The sequence below is a fragment of the Synchiropus splendidus genome, chromosome 6, assembly GCF_027744825.2.
Source record: "Synchiropus splendidus isolate RoL2022-P1 chromosome 6, RoL_Sspl_1.0, whole genome shotgun sequence".
Classification (NCBI taxonomy): Eukaryota; Metazoa; Chordata; class Actinopteri; order Syngnathiformes; family Callionymidae; genus Synchiropus; species Synchiropus splendidus.
In genome coordinates this window covers 6,224,464-6,244,589 of record NC_071339.1, presented here as the reverse complement: position 1 = coordinate 6,244,589, position 20,126 = coordinate 6,224,464, and the positions used below count along the sequence as shown (strand labels likewise).

Here is a 20,126-nt window from a genome sequence, read left to right as displayed (position 1 = left end):
CGTTCTCAAGAGGGCAATTAGGAGCCTGAGTTTGTTGTGTTTGGAAGCGTTGTTTTCCGTCTGTGCTGCCTGGTGTCTTTCTGTAACATGGGACACTGGCACTACTAACATGGTCCTGTACTACATTGCGCTACACCCATCAAATTCTTGCATTATCTTGTTACATTTTTACATCTTTTTAGCCACCATTTCCCCCCGGGTTTCCCATTGCTCTTTATAGCAGGTCCGCCTTCCGTATGTCACCTGAAGTCACGGATCGGGCCATTTCAGAAACATGCTAAACTGAGCAGCCGATAAAAAGAACAAGTTTAATACTTACAGCAAACATTTATTCTGAGGCAAATGTAGGGATTCTGCCTGGATTTTTCAAAAATAGTGCCGCTTGTTTCAATGTTTCCACTTTGCTATACAAGTAACATCCGACTTACAACCTGCTCGACTTATGTCCACCCGTACTTAAGACCACGGCCAGCAAATGCTTTTTTTTTTTTATTCAATGTGGCACCGCTGCAGGTAGCAGCCCGGCATCGCATACAGTTACGGCAGCACAGTATCCCAGCATCTCACTCTCACACAGTGATCTACCACTACAGTAGTACCTATAACCCTCGCGTCGGCCATTTTGAATGGCATTCGACTTACGTCCAATCTGACTTACGACAGGTTGGTCGGAACCGATCTCGGTCGTAAGTCGGATGTAATACGTTTGGTCACCTGAGATTTTAAAAATAGACTATTTTTCTAACTGCGGCTAGCTGCACTGTGCTACCTCAAGATACATTGTGCAAGTTTTTTTCATGGGCCTTGTTTCATCATTAGAATCGTTTCGTGAGGTTACTATTTTGTGACACCCCGACAAATGCGGTGTATGGCTTCACTCCTGCAGTCGAGACCTATTTCTGGCTCTGACTCACCAGGCTGAAATGTTTCAATATGTATTTCCAAAACAATATTAGTTCCAGCTTATTAAGGCAATGAGAAGTATCACTGTAAACCCATATCTGACAGAAGTACTGAGTCTAACCCTGTCTGGGACGGTAACCGCCTTTACCGCGAACCGTCACACCACTAGTTCAGGTGTAACTAGGGGTGTAACCGTATGTAGACTGTTCAGTTAGTGGTGATTTCATTTTGTTGTCATAATCCCCGAGCTCTGCTGCAGGGTGAGCACAACAATGTAGTGTTGGACGCCGACTATGATGGGTTCACTGTCACAACCTGTTGGGTTAATTACTTTGTGTAATTATGGTCTTGAGCTGTCTTTCTTTGCTAATACAAGATGAGTCACTGCTGTATCCCATTTTCGACATCGCATCTGTCTGTGTGTGCTCGACAGTTAAAGATTTATTTGCACACACGCCTGTGTATGAAGAGACTGTACTCCTGGAATGAAAATGTCTGGAAATCCGTCCATAGATTTGGTTCTTTACTTGGTCCAGTTTGTAGGTTTCATTGATCGATGCTCAGACAAACAGTCTTGCACAATACAGACTGTGGTTTTCCAATGGTTCATATTCAGGTGTTGTACTGAAATGCTTCTAGCTGCCCACTTGCAAAATGGAATATATGATTCTGAAACTGTCCGGCACAGAAAGGTGCTTCACCAATTTGAATCCACTGGGTGGAGCTCGATTGCTCAGGTCTTGTCTGGTTGGGAGACACTTCAGAGAACAACTCGTGGCTCTCTGGGCGTATGGAGAGGCAAGTCAGCATGGCTCTTCAGCACTTGGTAGACTAGAGTCTGGTCTAGATGGCTTGTAGTAGGCCTGGTTGTTGTGGAAGAGGTACTTTCCTTTGTCGCTGATTCTGATCAAAACAATGGAAATAGTTTGCTTTTGGTTTGGTGACCTCAGGAGCTTATATCCGCTTTCTTCAGACCATTTCAACATTTTAGCTTTATCCACGTGACAGTTCCTGTTGTCTCCACAAAACTTGCTTCCGAGATGCTTTTTCTGTCTGGAAGTGACCACACGGACAAGATGATGGGCCTAGTGATCCAGGAGAGACTCAGAAAATACTGCGGCTTCACATCAAGATGAGCGTGGCTGCCTGCTGCTGAGGTGCTCAGGCATGTCCCGCTATGAGGAGACCCACTGCAGAGATCATGTCCTGAGGTTGCCCTTGGAATGACATGACAGATAGTGGCTCCTCGGGAGAGAGGCAACCTGTTGAGTTCCGCAAACCCATTAATAAAACACTGGGCTTTGCCTGTAATACATCACTTTTCGAGCTGCTCTAATGGAATCTGTTTCTTTTGGGTCAATATTGCAGTAAACAAATCTCAAATGTACGACGGTATTATACATCAAACTGGACCCGGTTGGTTTCTTTTCTATTGTTCCTTTGGGCGAAAACCTGGCTGCCTATCATAGAATTTTTTTTCTTCTTGCGGCGTTTTATCCTTTAATGGCAGCCCCAGGTATTTACTTCATGTCCATCCAAGACTTGGACGAAGCCCAGCTGCCAACACTTGACTCCATTCACTTCAAACCCTCCTCGGACCGACCCCAGCTGTTCACGATTTGGACCACCTGTAAACCCTTTTGTGGACTCATCTTGGCAGAAGCGAGATACCTCACCAATAAAGACAAAGCAAACTAACAAACAGCCTCTAACATCTGACTGTAGCCTTCAGTGTTGGGCCTAGAAGTCTAGGACGTCACTGGGGTGACTCTACACGCCACAATGCCAGCTATTAAACATTCTGTAGTCCACATTTGCTTCAGTTGTCGTGCAATTCAGAGGCTTCATCCCTTGTGAAGACTTTTGGCAACACCCATGCTCATCAGATTTATGGCTGAAAATATATTCCACAAAAATAATTCATTCTTCTGCCAGCAAATATTGACAGGCTTTCCCTTCCTTTAGTGCATTACACTGATGCGTAAGATTCTTTCTGTGTGGAGTGAGGATCCTGATCCAAATATTTATGTAACTATGGTGATTTATGTAACTAAGATGATCCGTTTTTTTGTGATATCGTACGGAATAACCATGATATCACGAGGAGAGTAACCATATTTCTATTGCTCTGATGTTGAAAAGAAAAAAAAAAACATTTCAAGGTATTAGTATTAAAAATACATATTTTCAGAGGGAGCCATGAGAGCTGGAACTAAGTTGTAGCAATAACCCAAATTCATTTTGGGGCTGGTGTTTGCTGGGTTGGAGCACAGACCATGTCAGGAGAAAATAATGGGCTCTGCGCACTAATTAAGAGCGTCTCACCCAATGCACACAGGAAGCTCTATGTTATACATAAAGAGGAGCTGGCAGTGAGGCAGACGAGTCTGGATCTGAATGCAGTTTTGACAGCTAATATGAGCGCTGGTGTTTCTGAAGTAGGAAGGGTTCAATGAAGTTGCTGCCAGGAAAGTGGGGCCCTATGGAAACTGTCTTAGACATAAGTTGTTTTTGAGATCACAATGTTTTTGTCTTTTTACTTGCTTCTTTTGTTTGCAAGGTTTCTGTGTGAAGCATGACTCTAGCGGCACCTTGTGACTTGAGAATATTTAGAATAGTTTCTGGCTCCGCTCACCGTTAGAACGGTGTAATTACAAATGGTACGCTCTCTCTCTCAAGTTGACTTTAGATTAAACTCAGTTTAATGCAGTTATGTGTCTGACACGCTGAGGGGCTCGATTTAACCGCCAGAGCAGTCTGTTGACTTCGAGCAATCACTCATATGCTCAGTTGTTTTCACGCTTCAGTCTACCTTTAATTTTGACATCTACAAGCAAATATCACCGTAGTTCTGACTAACAACGCTGCATGAGACAAGGCCCCGCCCCACCACGTAACCCCGCCCCCAACCCATTCACCTCCTCGTAACACAACTGACTTAACTTGCTTTGTAAAAAAGAAGCTGTAAACAATTTATACGAAGATAACTTTTTTATAAAAACAAGCATTTGAGTCAAATAACACCTAAGAGGATGAACTCAGTAGCTGCTCCCAGATGAACACTTTCAGATGCAGGGCTCTCCAGGGCAGTGGTTTTACTTGACTGACCCTGATAAATAAAATATAAAATTTTTATAATGATTCTTTCCCTTACTGAAAGCTAAATGTCTACAGTTTTGTTGTTCATCTTCTTTCATATATTTATGCAAAATAAGCATACAGTTGCATCAGCTGTGTATCTGTGATGGTTAAGTCTAAACTTTCACACCTTTAAACATTCATTCATTCATTCTAAAAGTTTATAAGTAAAGGCTCGCCGCTTGATTAAATAAATAGAACCACAAAATATTCCTCCGATTAAAAAACTATAACTCATAGTTTTTTAATCGGAGGAATATTTTGTGGTTCTATTTATGTGTGAATGACAGTTATCTATCTACAAACTTATCTGCGATTTCCTTATGTCACCGGCGTCAGACATCCCATCAAACACAGCTTGCTTTCATGTGGATAACTGCGATATTACACAGGTGAACAAATATGGCGACCAAGCTACGACTGCAAAAATTACCGGATGGAAACATCCATTTCATGGAAACCACTGTGATGATACCAGGGCATTATTCAGGCACATTTAGGGTGTCCTGCAGAGAAAAACTGGGCGTCCATTTTTTCATGTTTTACAGTTCAGAGTGCAAGTGTCAGACGCCCCCCCTAGCTAAAAGTGCCCAAGTATATGCTATTGTGACAGCCTCTGTTGCGTTCATATGTAAACATCGGTGGAGACATCCCTCCATGCTTTTAGAATGTTTTCTTTCCGTTGACATGCCCTCTGCTAACTGAAGCAAGTCGACTTTTCACTGGTCCTTCTAGTCACTGTCCTCCTCGCTACTTTTGAGTCCCTTTTTTTGGGACTCTTTCTGCACCTTTTTGGTCCTAATCCGATGCGATAGTGAGTGAGAATTGAGAAACGGTCTGCATAAGAAAATGGCAGCAATGGAAGGCTGTTAAAACGAACAAAAAATACTGATTAAAAGAATACATAACTGTAAATAAGTAAAGGCGTTATATTGCCATATTGTGTCAAAACGCCTCTCGATATAATTAGAAGAGCGATGCACAGTCAGTCAGTAAGTATTAGTGAGTGGATGTGATTAAAAAAGCCTCTGGCAGGACATAAAGATTCTGGGATTACAGGGTTGTGTTCCAGCCAAATAGCTTTGCGAAGAGTGCGATAAAGAGCAGGTACAGCACTTGAAGAGAATTAACAACACAGCCTGAATGTGTGCTGAAAACTATCCCCTCAGACCTCTTTGATGGAAAGACGCATGCTGCCTCTCCACGGAGTCCAGAGCTGACATTTTCTCTGAGTCGCCACGTTCCCTCGTGCCACTCATTTTTTATCTTGTCGGTCTCTTCCTGATCCCCGTTTATTCTCATCCTCATCCTCAGCTCTGATGTCTTCTCTCCTGGTTCGGTTTGCCTCTGTTTTTCTATCACTCTTCTTAGAAGATAGAGACGATCAAGTGCGATGGAAAAAAAAAAAAAAAAAAAAAGAGAGTAGACCGTTACCATGGCAACTGCTGCTCTGAGCCGAGCCAGTACTCTTCCACCGCCATTGCCTTCCTCAGATTAAAGCATACCCTTGATACAGGGGAAGATGAGGAAAATAGGGAAACATGGGAAATGGCCGTTGTTGTTAAAGAAATGAAGTGTTTTGAGCTTCTCAGAGGAGACATCGCTCACATGATAAATTGTTATGAACGTTGGCAGATAGAGGTGGAAGAGGTTGTCACAGAGAGCAGCACAATAGACATTGTCCTCGCTATCCATCCCGTCTTTCCGCGGTCACCGACTTGGTGGTGGCAATTATGGGTGATGGTCTGTCACGGGAGATGAACGATCCAAAGAACTCGCTCCGTCAGAATAACCTGTGCTAATTTGGTAGTTAATCCAATTTCACGAGAAGTTAATGGACCCCATTTACTGCAACCTAATTTGGGATTATATGAATCGCTGTCTCCGTGTCCTGCAAGTTCGCGTGTCCTCGGGTGGCCTTCTCAGAAGATGAGCCGACGGGGGTGCCGCTAGTGTTGAACAAGGTCGACAGCACGCCGTCTCCTTGCGGACAGTTCAAAATGTGTCATTGCTGGTGATGAGATTGTTATTTTTGTGGCGGCGGTGGAAGATTGCCAGTGGAAAAAGTGGGCTGCTGCTGCTGAGACCGGGATGCTTTCACAGATGAATGTAGATGCTTAGGTGGTTAGAAAGAGCTGTCCGTGCTTCACCTGAACTACGTGAACTTGGCAGGAATTATCTAGGTTTTATGTATGTACCATTACAGCATGACATGCAGTACTTGGTTAGGAAGCATCGCAATAACAGGCAGATTAAAACAGAATCTATTGTTCAACTCGGATTATTGCCTAATTCGATGGCTGCTAGGGTGTTTTTCTGTGGAAGAAGAACACCCTCGGTTTAGGAGAGAGGAGGATGCTTGCGCTAACCACCGTCCTCTGTGCAACGGCGGCATTGCTTTAAGCATCAGTAACTGTCAGTCAGTTTAACATATTACAATGAATTTCTCAGGAAATGTTGATGATAGGACAAGGAACAAATGATTACATTTTGCTTGTATTCTGAAGTTACGTCTGGATTTACAAATGTTTTGAATTTAACTGTCGTTCACATTAGCTAACAGCTATTGACATAGCCTGTTCTGAACTAGCAAGAAAATGGAACACGTACATTTTAAAACACAAGCGTACAATCGCAGCACCAAAATAAATTACATTTCAAGCCACTGCGATGACAAAATAAGTTGTTATGGGTAATTTGACATTATTTTGGGGTTGCTAGACTGCAGTTTTAATAGCTCAGGCATAAAGCGAAGCTAACATCTAGTCTATTGGTAAAGACTCCACACTGCACATTTTCTTTTTGCCAACACAGTTGTTTTAGGGATTTGACTGTAAGGGTGCACCGATTCATAATTTGTGGAACACTGCAGACAAATATTGAAGCCATATTGTATTTCTCAACTTAAAATGAATGTACTGCACATGTTAATATTAGTCAAAAACCAATCCCACCAGGTTGAGCAACTCATGGACTGTTGAAGACAAATGATGGTTTTCGACGGTGGGTCATCTGTAAGAGAAGAGCCGAAGAGATTCCAGCTCCTCAATAGAACGTGAAATATGCAGCGACCTCAGGGGGAAACGTATTGCTTTGCTGAACTCGTGAGAACCAGTTATGATTGCTTCCAATCCCCAGACGCATTTGGCTGCTGCTGCTGCCAGTCAAGGAGGTGAAGAGCCCTTTAAGATCTGTCGACGCGGGATCGCAGGCGAGGTCCACTGTTCGTTTCTAGGGAAGTTCTATAACACACAGCCTTCCTGCAGCTTTTATGTTGTGTTCAAGAGCTCGCGTCCCACGGAGAATGCGTTCACACATCAGAGCTCTCCCTGATAAATCGGAGGTCAGAAACATGGGCTCATGTAAATATTCAAAACAAAAATTTGCCTTGCTAACTAACCTCTTAAGAGCTTTTCACTCTAAAGAAGTTATCTATCTATGGTGAGAATAAGTTGATTTGCAATTTCTTGTGGTGTCATCATCATCATCAGTATTTGATAAAATCTCTAGTAGAATACATTTCACATGTATGCTACGTTCTATTAGCCGCTGTGAAGATGTTTAGCGTAACATTTGAACGTACTAAATTGCCTATAAAGCGAGTTACCAAGACATGGCGTGTCAGTTAGTGTTTGCTGTGATGACTATGTGGTGCATGTAGCGAATTAGCATGTAGCAAATTAGCATGTTACGGAGGAGAAAATGCTTCTTCATGTGTTGCGTTTAACGTGTGCACGCAGGGTTTCCGCTACATGTAAACTGGCTTAAATGAAAGAGCATCAAAACAAGCTGCTAACACGTAACTCACCATAGAGGTGAACATGCTTTTGGTGGTTTTTGGGTTGCTTTAACAGAAATATGACAGAACTCGTGTCTTGCATGTTTCAAAACTGGCCTTTTTTATTGTCACCAACATAGTCTTGACTTTATGATCAGCTTCCTTGTTTCTCTGCCACTTCTTTATTTGCTTTTCTGGGTGAGAGGGTGGCGTGCGGTTCAAAAAAAAAAAAAAAACCCTGGCGTGTACGGCTGCAGGAAAATGCTGAGCACACATTTCTTTATTCACTTCAAAATTATTATTATTTTGTTTTTTGCAACAGAGTGCATCATTCTACTTTGGAGCAAAAGCGAAGACGGAGGGTGCTGGCGTGTGTGTAGCATTTTGCTGCAGTGACGTGTTTCAGTGGGGCCGTGGGAACTGATCACGTGTGTCGTGCACGGCTCCGTCGACGCCCTGTGGTACTTAGTCACAAGACACAATTTTTTAACCCGGTCCCCAAATGCCACCTTCAAATAAACCAGTGTCTACGCCTTCAGCTCTGTTGTTAGCTGAAGCATTAATATCCTCATTAATTAATAATCCTCACTTCCTGTGTTGACAAAAAGCTTATTTATTTATGAGTTTAATGCCTGTTTGTTTGGGAGGTGCTTCAAAGGAAACATCCCAATACATGATGCACTTTGGGCGCTTACATAATCCTTTTCTCTGAAAAGCTAAACTGCTGACAGTGAGACTTTCCTGCAGAAGCGCTCGTGGCGTTTCTCAAATTTGTTAAGTAGTTTCTTTTGTCACTTCAGCCGGTGTCAGGCAGCGCGGGGATTTTCATATCTGAAGCAGCACATTGGTTGCTCCTGGGCGAGTGATGTCTGAAGGAAGAGTGTGGAGCCCAAGTTGTTGCCATTATTACAGTAGTGGCTCGATTCTGTTGTCGGTGTGTAGTTGCTGCTGTTTAGAAACTGATGTAACTATCGGATTAAAGGTTCTTGTATCGTATAAAAGGACTGATTTGTCCTTATTCTCTTTCAGGTTGGTGTTACTTTACCAAGTGACCAAAGAACAGCCCTGAGTCAGAACTGACATGCAGGACGTGGACCCGGACAGCAAGATGGCCAAACAAGTGAGTGGGCCAGTGGTTGCTTCCATTAATGTTCGCCTGATGTCACGACTCAGTCTGCTGTGATAAAGTAACTTTTCAGGTCTGTTTTATGTGGTCTGCGCTGGGTGAGAAATCCTCTATGCTGCTCACATCTTCCTAAAGGTTGGGATGTTTGTAGGACTCAATAAATCTTCATTTAATAACAGTACACTGTTTTCAGTCGCACTAATATTAGCGCTATTGCTGGGGAGTACATTTATTTCAATTTATTTGAAAGACAGCACCATAAATAATACCTAGTGGATTGGATATGACATGTGACCTACACAAACACATTTTTTAACTACATTAATATTGCTGTTAGAAAGACACTTAAGTACTGTATATAAAATATATGAGACTATAAGACTAGAATATTATTGGAAAAGACCAGAAAAATTAATCTTTAAATGGTTACGTTGGTTAGAATGAAATTTTGTTATTATAGGGAAGTGACGGTTACCAGTAATAATGGTAAACTGAGGTACAATCTGTGACGGTTAGTAACAAAATAAAAACAGTAAACTGCGTTCATGACCTCCTGCTTCTCATACTTTTCAACAGGGCTACATGATACTGAAAAAAAAAAAAGACAAGGCGATATATATTTCATTGTGGTGTATGTTGCGATATTGGCACAAACTAATAGGAATTCCCAGCAGATAACTCTAGCAGTGAGAGAGGTTGATACTCACACGTGGATCTCAAACAAGCTACACATTGGCAAGTATATAAAATGATGAAAATATGGAAAACAAGTACGAAATTGTGTAATTCAGTTGCTAGGCAGTTCCTTTCCAACAAACATTATTATTTTTATTGTTATTAGTAGTAGTAGTTTTCAAGAGCACAGCACTCCTGGTCATGCAACAGAACAAGTGTAGGTTATTCAGGTTAAATTGAGTAAACATAGCGTAGTTTCTGACCTACGTCCATGCCCCTAACAACTGCCGCTTGGGAGCATGTTGTTTTCGAGTTGAAAAGTTACCGCATTAGTGATATATCTGCACCGTTTGGTCCTTTTTGTCACTGTAGCAAAAACAGCAACTGTTCCTTAAAGGATATTTGCATATCATATTTGTAATGTCGCACTCGGTGACGGTGACTCGTGCGACCAAAAGCGTTTGTCATGTTTACTTTGCGTTGTAGCATAAAGGCGCAGTCGGCACAGTAAGGACCACCGAAAATAGTTACATATTTCTGACGCAGATTTTCTTTTGGGGACTGCTAACTCATTCCTGGCAGAATGTTCCTCCTGCTCTGCCCTCACATACCACCTGAGCAGAGGGGCGAGCGGCTGCCTCCACGGACAAAAGGGATTTTTCTGTAATACTTTAATAAAGCGAAATAAATGCTGAAAAGTCAGGAATAAAAAGGAAGACATCGCACATCGTGCTAACAATTTTTAAGCGATTATTGTGCAGACCTACTTCTCAATGCCTGTGAATACATATGGAAACGCTTCAGTCTTGTGACTCAGTTGCAGCCGAAATAAAAGTGAATTTTGTGTTTGTCACAGATCGCCGTTCTGCGCAGACGCGGCATTTCGATTATGAAATCAGTCATACAGTATAATTGTTGTTGATATAACAGAAACATCGCGTGAACATCTAACCACATTACAACAATACCCTGATAAGTTTGGTCACGATAACCATGACATCAATTTTCATCCCTAATTTTGTATGAAGATAATATTTATCCAACTACTTAATGAATATTCACCGACAAGGAGACTGACAGAAGTGGAAAATTAGTTCTTGAATTTTCTTTGTGCTCTTAGATAGGGACAATAGACTTGGGATGGGAAAATCATCTGTTGTTGAACAGTGTCCAATATATAAATCTCTGCAGGATCGAATCTATTTTAGTTTACAATTAAATTTTATCAATTGAAAATGGCTCTTTATATATATATATATATATATATATATATATATATATATATATATATATATATATATATATATATATAATTGGCTTCCTCATTAATTGATATATTATATATTTTAATATATATTATATATAATCTTCTAATATTCTATTATAACTTCCTTATTTTTATGTCTTCTGGCCAGAATACCAAGAACCTGGATGAGCGAAGGGAAGCCGACGACATGTCTGACAAGACGTCGCCTAACAACAACGCCAAATCTCCTCAGAAGGGCTCCAAAAGGTTGAAAACCTCCCCGTTCAAAGTGACTCTCCTGGACGTCACTGACTTTGAAGGAGAGATCGAGGTTTGTATTAAAAACATGATGACATGGTCGAAGCTGTTAACGCGCTTTGAAAAGCCTCGGTGTAGGAGCAAAGGACTTTGTTGCCGAGTGTTCCTTTGGGCCGTGTGTGTATTTGTGTGGGTGTGTGAGCAGCACGGTGCGGATAAAACAGACTAAAAAGAGAAATCCCTGCTGGGTGCTCACCGGGGGGGAAATCCAGAGCTATAACAGAGTTCACACATACAGGGACACAATAATTGTGCGCTATGATTGTGTGTCAAACAAGTGTGGTGATGACTGCAGCAGGGTGAAATAGGGCATTTCCTCCGACTTTGAATGGGAACAGGACAATTACAACATCAGAGAGCAAAACATTGCTGCCATTCTCTTCATTTTAATGCATTATGGGGGGAAAAAAGCTCTGCAGACGAAAGGCATCAAATGCAAGGCTGGTTTGATGTAGCGTTAGCTTCATGAGGTTAGTTGCTATGAGAGCTAGAACTATTTTATAGTCTGGATGGTGGTCTGTTTTCGACCAGGAGGACGGATTTAAGTGTTAACTCGGTTTGTTTGTTTGTCAACATTGTGACTTTACATGAATGAACTTTCATTTGGCTGGTAATATGAGGCTGAAAATAGAAGGAAAACACTGAGCGGCACTAGTTTGAAAAAACCAAAGCGGGGAACGTGTGTTTTTTTTGCTTGTGATGGGTTGATGAGGCTTCATGAAACAGTGCTATAATTTCCAATGCTCAGTAGACGGCTCTCTTGGTTGAAAAATTCTGTGACGTTTCATTGAAACGGTTGTCCAAAGCCAAAGAATATACAGTACCACCCAGTTGCCTCTGAAAATTAGGACACTGTTTCGTGAAACCTGGACCACTAGTTTTTGCCATGAGCCAACCCAATTCTTTTATCACACAAGTAGGGATGGGCGATAACTTATTGTACACGATATACCGCCAAAATGACAATTCCACGATGACAATTCTGCATCTCAAGATAAATTCGATAAACACACGGCACACTTGTTGCATTGGACCTGCATGCATGAATATGACAAGACTGCAGCTCTGCAGCGTTTTCTGTGGAGTCTGGTGGACTTGGGTTCAGGATCGTAGCTTTTAACTTATTTTTAATTCAGGGAACCTTTGATAATGACACTGGTTGACTCAGAGTCTATGGATCCATGTTTATGTTATTAGATGGAGTGGTCCTCATAGGTTCTCTGACGCGGTCGTCTGCCTTGGTTCATATAAACACATGCAGGTCTCCTGCTGTGCTGGCGCCTCGGTGAAACACCCTGGTGAAAATAGTTGGATATTGGACAGACATCCGCTCTGGTATCATCACTTCCAATATTTCTTCAATAGCATCCAGGAAATGTGTCCAGACTGCTCCATAGTTAAAGTCAACTGTTAAGAGACATGAGACACAGCAGACAGACGGCTCAATTTAAACCCTAAATAAAGCTGGCAGAGCAGTCTGTCAGACACCAGCGGCTTCTACCAGAGACCTGAAACATTGAATTTCTTATCTCTACACTTGGTTAACTATTATATTTAAACATAAACAAACAATGATGTTAGAGACAAACTCCACTAATAATTTTCATCATAAAACGGTTTCAAGGGAGACTGTAGTGTCCAACACATGGAATAGAATGAATAAATAGAATTTATTTCAATGGGATTTTTTTTTTGTCCATATCACCCATCCCTACACACAAGTAGTTTTTTGGTTTGTTTTTGAAGAATGTGAAAATAGTTCCTTGGATTTTGACCCTACACTACCACATCATCAGTCCTACTGCTCTTTGCACTCTGTTTAGTAACTATTTAATATGTATTAGCATGACGTGCATAGTTGTGACATCACAGGAACAGGTTCTAATAAGTGACACCTTGTCAGCTTGGTGTCGCAGATGGTGGAGAGGAACACTACATTTCTCTGAGCACTGTAAAGAAGCCTGCTTTTCTCTGGCAACAACATTGGTGACTATTGTGTCTCATGCTGCTCAGAGTGACAAGGCAAGCATCCTCCTGTCGCTCCGCTCTCATCACACTTCCAGTGTGGCGCAACGATAAACCTCCAGGTCACAAACAGGCTTGGTCTTGCTTCCTGTTATTGTTCGCCACGCTCTGTCCTTCTCTTTGGAAGTGACGGCTCTGTCTGTGCTCACGGCTGTTATTCACAGTTGAATCTAAATGAGTTATTTTTATGGATGAATTGTCGTGTGATACGGTAATTGGGTAGATTTATTGATTTTCCAGACATCAATTTACACACTCTTTTTATGTTTTTCTTTTGGGGGTCAGCCTCTTCTACCTTAGGCTTTTCATCCAACCAGAATTTAAAATAACAAAAAGTAAAAAAAAAAGTCAACAATTTGTCCACAAAAATGGCTGACCCAGCACTTTCCAAACTATCCTTTTAAAATTTGAAGTGCACTGACCTTGTTGTAGTGAATTAAACCTAAGTAATCAAAGCATGTAGAGAAGCTTTGATATATTTTCTTTCAGGGTTTACTTTTATCCAAATTACAGTGGATTCAAAAGGTGTTTGTTGGTTTGTCACATGCTTATTCTTCAGCTGGAGAGGACGCAGGCCGATAAGGACATGAAAGTTCAGGTCCAGGACAGTTGTGGGTAGCACGTCTTGACTGACCTGGACCATGACTTGGCTGCTGCTGCCTGTTTTGGAAAAACACATTTTCTCTGTCTTAATGGGTTCTTGTTTTCCCTCACAACCAGAACCCGATTTTCCTGGAATAAAAAAAAACAAATGCAGTAGGGACATACTTCCATGAAGTCCATAAACACAGCACAGCAGAGCCATATTACCACATTTGTGAACCTCTTCTCCTTTTTGCTGGTGCCTCCAACATTTGTCCACCGAGTCTTGCCTCTCTAGGTCAAGGTGGTTTACATGAGTTAACACTTGGATACGTATTGGACATTCAGTAAAGTGAACCATCAGAGCGGTCACGGGTGGCTGAGGCTCACGAATTACCAAAGGAGCGTTGTCCCTGTGGCAGATTGTCAAAACACACATTCATCATTGATCGCTGGCTTTTGAGTAACAGACCAGTGGGGACCGTCCAACGGTGGGATTGGCATGCGGCAGCATGTCCATGGCCGGTGTTCTTGGCTCTGTGCTCCGGGACTCTGAAGCCCATTAGTCCTTATCGGTTAACTGGTAATGGAACAACATGAAGTGTATTGTCTTTTCATTCCTCTTCTGAACACACTGGTAGATGACATCATCAAAAATCATTCACTCACGTTCCACCTGTGATGTGTGTTTCCAGGCTGCTGCTGAAGCCTGGCAGCATTCACTTCCTCTAAATTGGCTTTGCTGCCGTCGGCGCTTTGGCTGTGACTAGATGTTTTCCCGAGTGCGGCTACACCTTTTTCTCACCTGTATTGATACTGTCGTGATAGTGTTGGCCCGGCAGTAATAGGAAGAGACCGCGCAGGATATAACACTGCATTTGTTTCCATGGAAACCACATGCTGCATCTCCATATCACTTCATGAAGAACGCTCCAGGGGCAGCAGCAGCAGCATGTGATGGTAATATTGAGGCTACACAGCGACCATGACTCACATATAGTCATGATGTATCGATGAGGAAAAATGGATTGACTGAGGGATGCTCATTGTAAATGCTGAGTAAAACCTTGTGTATTGCATACTTGATTCTGACTGGCAAATCACTACCCACTCAGCGGGGAAAGTGCTGCCATGGCGCCACATGAGGCTCTTTCCCTGTATTCATGTGCCACTACTTCAATCGTGAAGATTAGTTTTTTTTCAATACCGACTCACACCGGCCTATAAGCTACAGTACAGGTGCAAGCGTGACTGTCTATGCTGTAGGAAGGTCAGTGACTTTTGTGTACTAGTTTAAAATGCGCGAGGATACATACCATCATTTCTGTTCTGTGATGAAAACAAACTCAGTAACGTTCTGTACGCACATCATGCTGCCAAGATATTGCGCCTTGTCACATCAGACCAATGAAATCACGGATGTTTTCTTGACACTAAAGCGCTCTTTAGGCTGTTTCGCCCATGTTACTGGCACTTTCTCTAGTGTTCCTAGAGCTCCGCGCTGCAGCTGAGACCGGCTGCTGCATTTATTAGCCATTGTATTAGCTTAGCGGGTCAGATTGTTCGGCAGCTGTTTCAGTTTTAGTCTTAGTTCTAGTCTTTTGAGAGGAAATACAAATTAGTTTTCGTCACATTTTAGGCATGTCTACTTGTAATAGTTTTTGTCTAGCTTTAGTCAATGAAAACTCAAACATTTTAGTCAATTTTAGTGCAAAATGATTATAATAAGAAGTATACAAGATAAAAAAGGGGATTCAACAAATGGAGGTACATCAATTTTATTTTGAATAGCTTTCAAATATACATGTGCACTGGAATATTATGTGTATAACACACACACTTTCGCCACGGCTACACTAGATACAGTAACGCACATATACGTGAGCACAGCCAAGCTAACTTAAGCAGCACTTCAGCAGCGCTGAGTCTAGGGTGCAGAAATGGTTCTCGAACTGACCTCATAGTCAACCTCTTGAGTTTTATGTTGAGATCAGATGGTAATCCAGGCATCACATTGGATCCCGCTCAACACCGACCAAGGCGCTATAAGCAGAGACGTCAATCTTAAATACAGCACACAGCTCATTGTATGGGGCCTGCAAGAGCTTCTGTTAGGATTACCTGTGTGAAACACAGATATGTACAGTGATTTATAGTTTAGTTAGAATCAGGATTTTATTTATTCTCCATTCTTGTGGGTCATGAAGTAAATTCATGAGCGTATGGAAAAAAAAAAAGATTTTTTACGGAAAGAAAGCAGTGACCTTCAAGGCATAACCGCTGTTGTTATAGGAAATTCAAAACAACTATTTTTCTTTCTTGAACCAACTGCACTCAGTGTCAGCGTTTTGAAACAAAAATACAGACACCATTTCCAGTGTCCCGCAGAGCTTTCTGGTCAAAGCGGCATGCCCTGAATACACTCTCCTGAAAAAAAAAAAAAAAAGTCACTTCACAACAATGACAGCAGATAATGATGTCAGCGACACAATATCTTCAGTATGTCTTCAGCTGGCTGGCACAAAGCTACACAGTCTTGAGCACACTCTCTGGTCGGAACTCACCGTCTCACATACAATGTGACTGACAGAACGCAGACTGCAATATTCCAAACGTCAAACACCACCTTGACTGGAGGATTGTCTGCGTTGAACGCCTGAGGGTTTGCAGGGTGAAGGAGATAGTTTGCATCCTTTAGTGTTTTCAGCTCTTTATTGCAGTACTTACTGACATAATAATATTTCAGTGTGGCAGCTTATGGTGAGTACAATGCCTCTTAATTCTACAAAATTCTGCCAAGGTGCTGCATTGGATTATTCAAATGTTTTGAAACTATAACAATATTATGCAGTGCCAGCAACTTCAATAGAGTATTGAATGAACAACAGAACATTTAGAAGTTTTCTTTTCTTCCTCCCCTCCACCCTACACTGAATGGAGCAGTTCTTAATAAACCCAGCAAGAAAAGTGGAGTGGGTCATCCAATCCTGAGCAGGATTGCATTTCATCCTGCCAGAACATTATGCTAACAGCTACTTCAATCAACCCCGAGTCAATGTTGCCCTGTGAGGAGCTTATGCATGAGGATCCAACTGACCTGAAACAGAGTTGACAGCGACGACAGATGTAATACAAAACTATTGTGAGGCACAATTTGATTACAAGCAATTGTGGTGTTGTTTAGCCCGCAGTCATCTGACTGCGGTCATAGAATAGACTGCGCTTTATTGCCATTGTACACTCAAGCTCTGATGGGTGCGACTGGAACACTTGTTTTTAAGTGTAGCTGACCTGAACAGCAATCCTGGGTAGGGAACGTTTCGTCTTTTCCTATTGGTTGCTGCTTCATCATCCAAATCCTCAACATAGTTTCTGAAGTAAGAAATGAAATTGGAGCTTATGAGCGAATATTATAGCAACTATTTGGGGTGATAATCGTCCAACCTGAGGGAGATTTCTGTGTAGTGACCCAGGGTATACTGAACCCGACTTTTTTGTGAGCTGGTAACTGACCAACAGTAATGGAAACCATGTGGTCCGTGGAGAATAGAACTGCCATGTGGTTTAAAGCGACAGGAGTGCAGGGCTGCTTCTGCCTTCAAGCTGCGTCGCTGCGCGCCTGGTGGGAACACTTCCATTGACTAGACAGCCGTGAGACATGGACAGCACTGACCTCAGTTTCCCTTCACAAGTCTCAAGTCACCAAACAGTACTGTCATCATTGTCTCTCACCACATCTGAGCAGAAACACATCTCCATTTATTACACAGTAGTGAAGTTTTTCTGGTATGGCATTGCATTTAAGCTTCACTTTTAATGGCTTTTCCAAGTAGCTTTTTGAGCCTGAAAAGAATCAGAAGAAGTATCTTTTACCATCAATGACAGCGCCAAATTCCTGGCAGTGCTCCTCTGTAGTTCTCCACTTGAGGCTTCAAAGCGAACAGATTGAGTCTCAGCACTTGATGAGCTGTTAAATCGAACTGTAGGAGGCAAGTGTTTTGAGGCAAGGCAGCTGTTAATATCGATTGTATTTGATTTTCATATTTCTCAGCTCAATTGTTGCTTCATTACCATTTTTTTTAAAACCGGTGTTTCATGTTGTTCTCCTCAGAAACACTCCAAAGGACAATCCTTGATGGATTTAGTGTGCGAGCACCTCAACCTGCTGGAGAAGGACTACTTCGGCCTCACCTTCGCCGACGCAGACACCCAGAAGGTCAGTGGAATGTGCAGCGCCAAAAATCCTGAGGGATGTTTCAGTCCATAGACACCAGACCCACAAATCCAATCGGTATTCTGCTCCCTGCTCGGCTAACTCGCCTGTCTCCGGGAAGCACCATCCATCATTCAAAGATGAATGTTTGGACAACGGGAAATTGAAAAATGCAAACGGTCGGAGAAGAGATGAAAAATGACTGATCCAATGTTTGTAAACTGCTTGTTTTTACAAATATTTGTTAGCCACAAGGCTGCATGGATACGCAGATACAATGTGGCTTTGCCTTGTTTGTCCCTGTAATCACATTATTGTTATCTGAATTAGGCTGGTTTCACTCTCACAATCCGTTCAGAGATCAACCGGAGGGGAACAGATAAACACATTGAAATTTGACCATGGGCAATGTTGTACTTGGATTAATCAGATTACAAGCACAGAGGTTCTGACGCTGGCATGCAACTCAGTCACCTGCAAATCAAAAGTGGTGGTGAGCAAACTCCTGCCTCGCTCATGATTTGGTCTGCGGTGGAAGATTGGCCAGCTCAGAAAATGAAACTCAACTAACAAAGAAGATATCTGTTTATTTCCACGTGAATAGAATTTATTTGCATGGCTTATTCCGATTTGAGATTTTGCCAAATTTAGCATTGAATTTAAGTCACTACTAACTTCAAATTTGAGTGTGGCTTGAACTGTGGAGTTGAAACTGAGTGACCATACAGTTCAAAACGCGCCTCACTAGCTTGTGTTACATGGACACTTTTTCCACAGTTTGAGAGAATATATTCTGATTAGAGATTAAATGTTCCATTTACATGGCGTGAAAAGATAGTATGTGCTCATGCAGCAAGCTGAACTGAACTACTACTGTACTGTAAAATTCAGCGTAAATGGTCATCAGTGTCGAAGAATACACCCAACTGCCACACCATTTTCACCACCGATACATTTGCCTTACATTGAAGTTAACGTTCAACCAGTGCTGGATTGTTTTTTTTCTTCTTTTTTTTTGGAGCTTTTGGCGTTGAGGCAGCAGCGATCTGATCAGGTTTGTACATGTACGATCAACCGATCAACTCAATCAACAACTGGCATAAACCACCGCTTTTGTACGTTACTAATCATGGATAGATGAGGCATCATGAAACAGTATTGCAGAGTCGATGAAACAGTTCTAATTTTCAGAGGCCATTACATAGTGCTCTCGGTTTAGAAATGATGCGAGGTTTCATTGAATTAGTAGCAAACATTTTACAACATAGCGCCATCTGGTGGCCACTGAATATCAGGGCAGTGTTTCATAAAATCTTCAATACTGTGTCATGAAACCTCATGTATCCATCACTGGTCATTTCATTCCGAAAGACGTCTTATGAAGCATTTCTGTTGACATCAGACATCTATTCCGATAAGACCGGTCCATGCAGCGAACGTGGTTGCCGTTTTAGCCTTTTGTTCCACGTGTGACATTTCAACAGGCTGTGTGAGTGTGGTCCCCTCTGATCTTTGTCAAGATCCAGGCGCATAAATCAACCCTATTATCACGTAATACAGCGCTTTGCTGTGTCCTTGTGTCAATTTACATGATTCTGCTTTGTAGATGTCAGATTTGAGTGATGCGAGATCCCCAAAGGCAGGTACGTGATCGGAAAACAAGCTGCTGAGGAGACAAAAAAAAAAAAGAAAAGACGACATGTCGGAGCCACTTTTAACATCAGGATCACATTGTCTGTCCAAATCACCGACTTGCCTGCTCACGTGTTACAACTTGCCGCCGCGTTTGACAGCGGAGCGTGTCACTGCCGCAGTGGGCTGCTGAAGATCAAACAGTTTCTCTCTCATCCGTCTGAGAGTCCTCGGCTCATAACCGTGTGACAGGTTCATCAAAGAGGAGCTTATCAGAGCTGTGCTTGAGCTCGCTCACCAGGTTCATTTAGGATCGGGGGAACACACAAGCCTGAGAATTAAAACGTCATCTTTCTTTTTTCACTGTCCTTTCTTGACTTGACGGTGTCATTTCATCGCTGCTCTTTTGGGTTCAACACCCAACGATGACTTCATTAAAGTGTCTCAATGGCGAGAGGGAAATCCATGAACGCGGTTATTAAAAGCTTCT

General features: G+C 42.1%; 1 protein-coding gene across 7 annotated transcripts in view; it reads left to right on the top strand.

The window, feature by feature from the left end:
• LOC128760611 (band 4.1-like protein 1) overlaps positions 1–20,126 on the top strand; it is an 86,764-nt gene that overhangs the window by 42,020 nt on the left and 24,618 nt on the right. For all 7 annotated transcript variants that reach the window (XM_053868145.1, XM_053868143.1, XM_053868144.1 and 4 more), the window contains exons 2-4: positions 8,849–8,939; positions 11,036–11,197; positions 17,903–18,007. In XM_053868145.1, coding sequence (XP_053724120.1) covers positions 8,901–8,939; positions 11,036–11,197; positions 17,903–18,007 — 306 coding nt within the window. In that variant the 5' untranslated portion in view covers positions 8,849–8,900. The remainder of the gene's footprint in view (positions 1–8,848; positions 8,940–11,035; positions 11,198–17,902; positions 18,008–20,126) is intronic.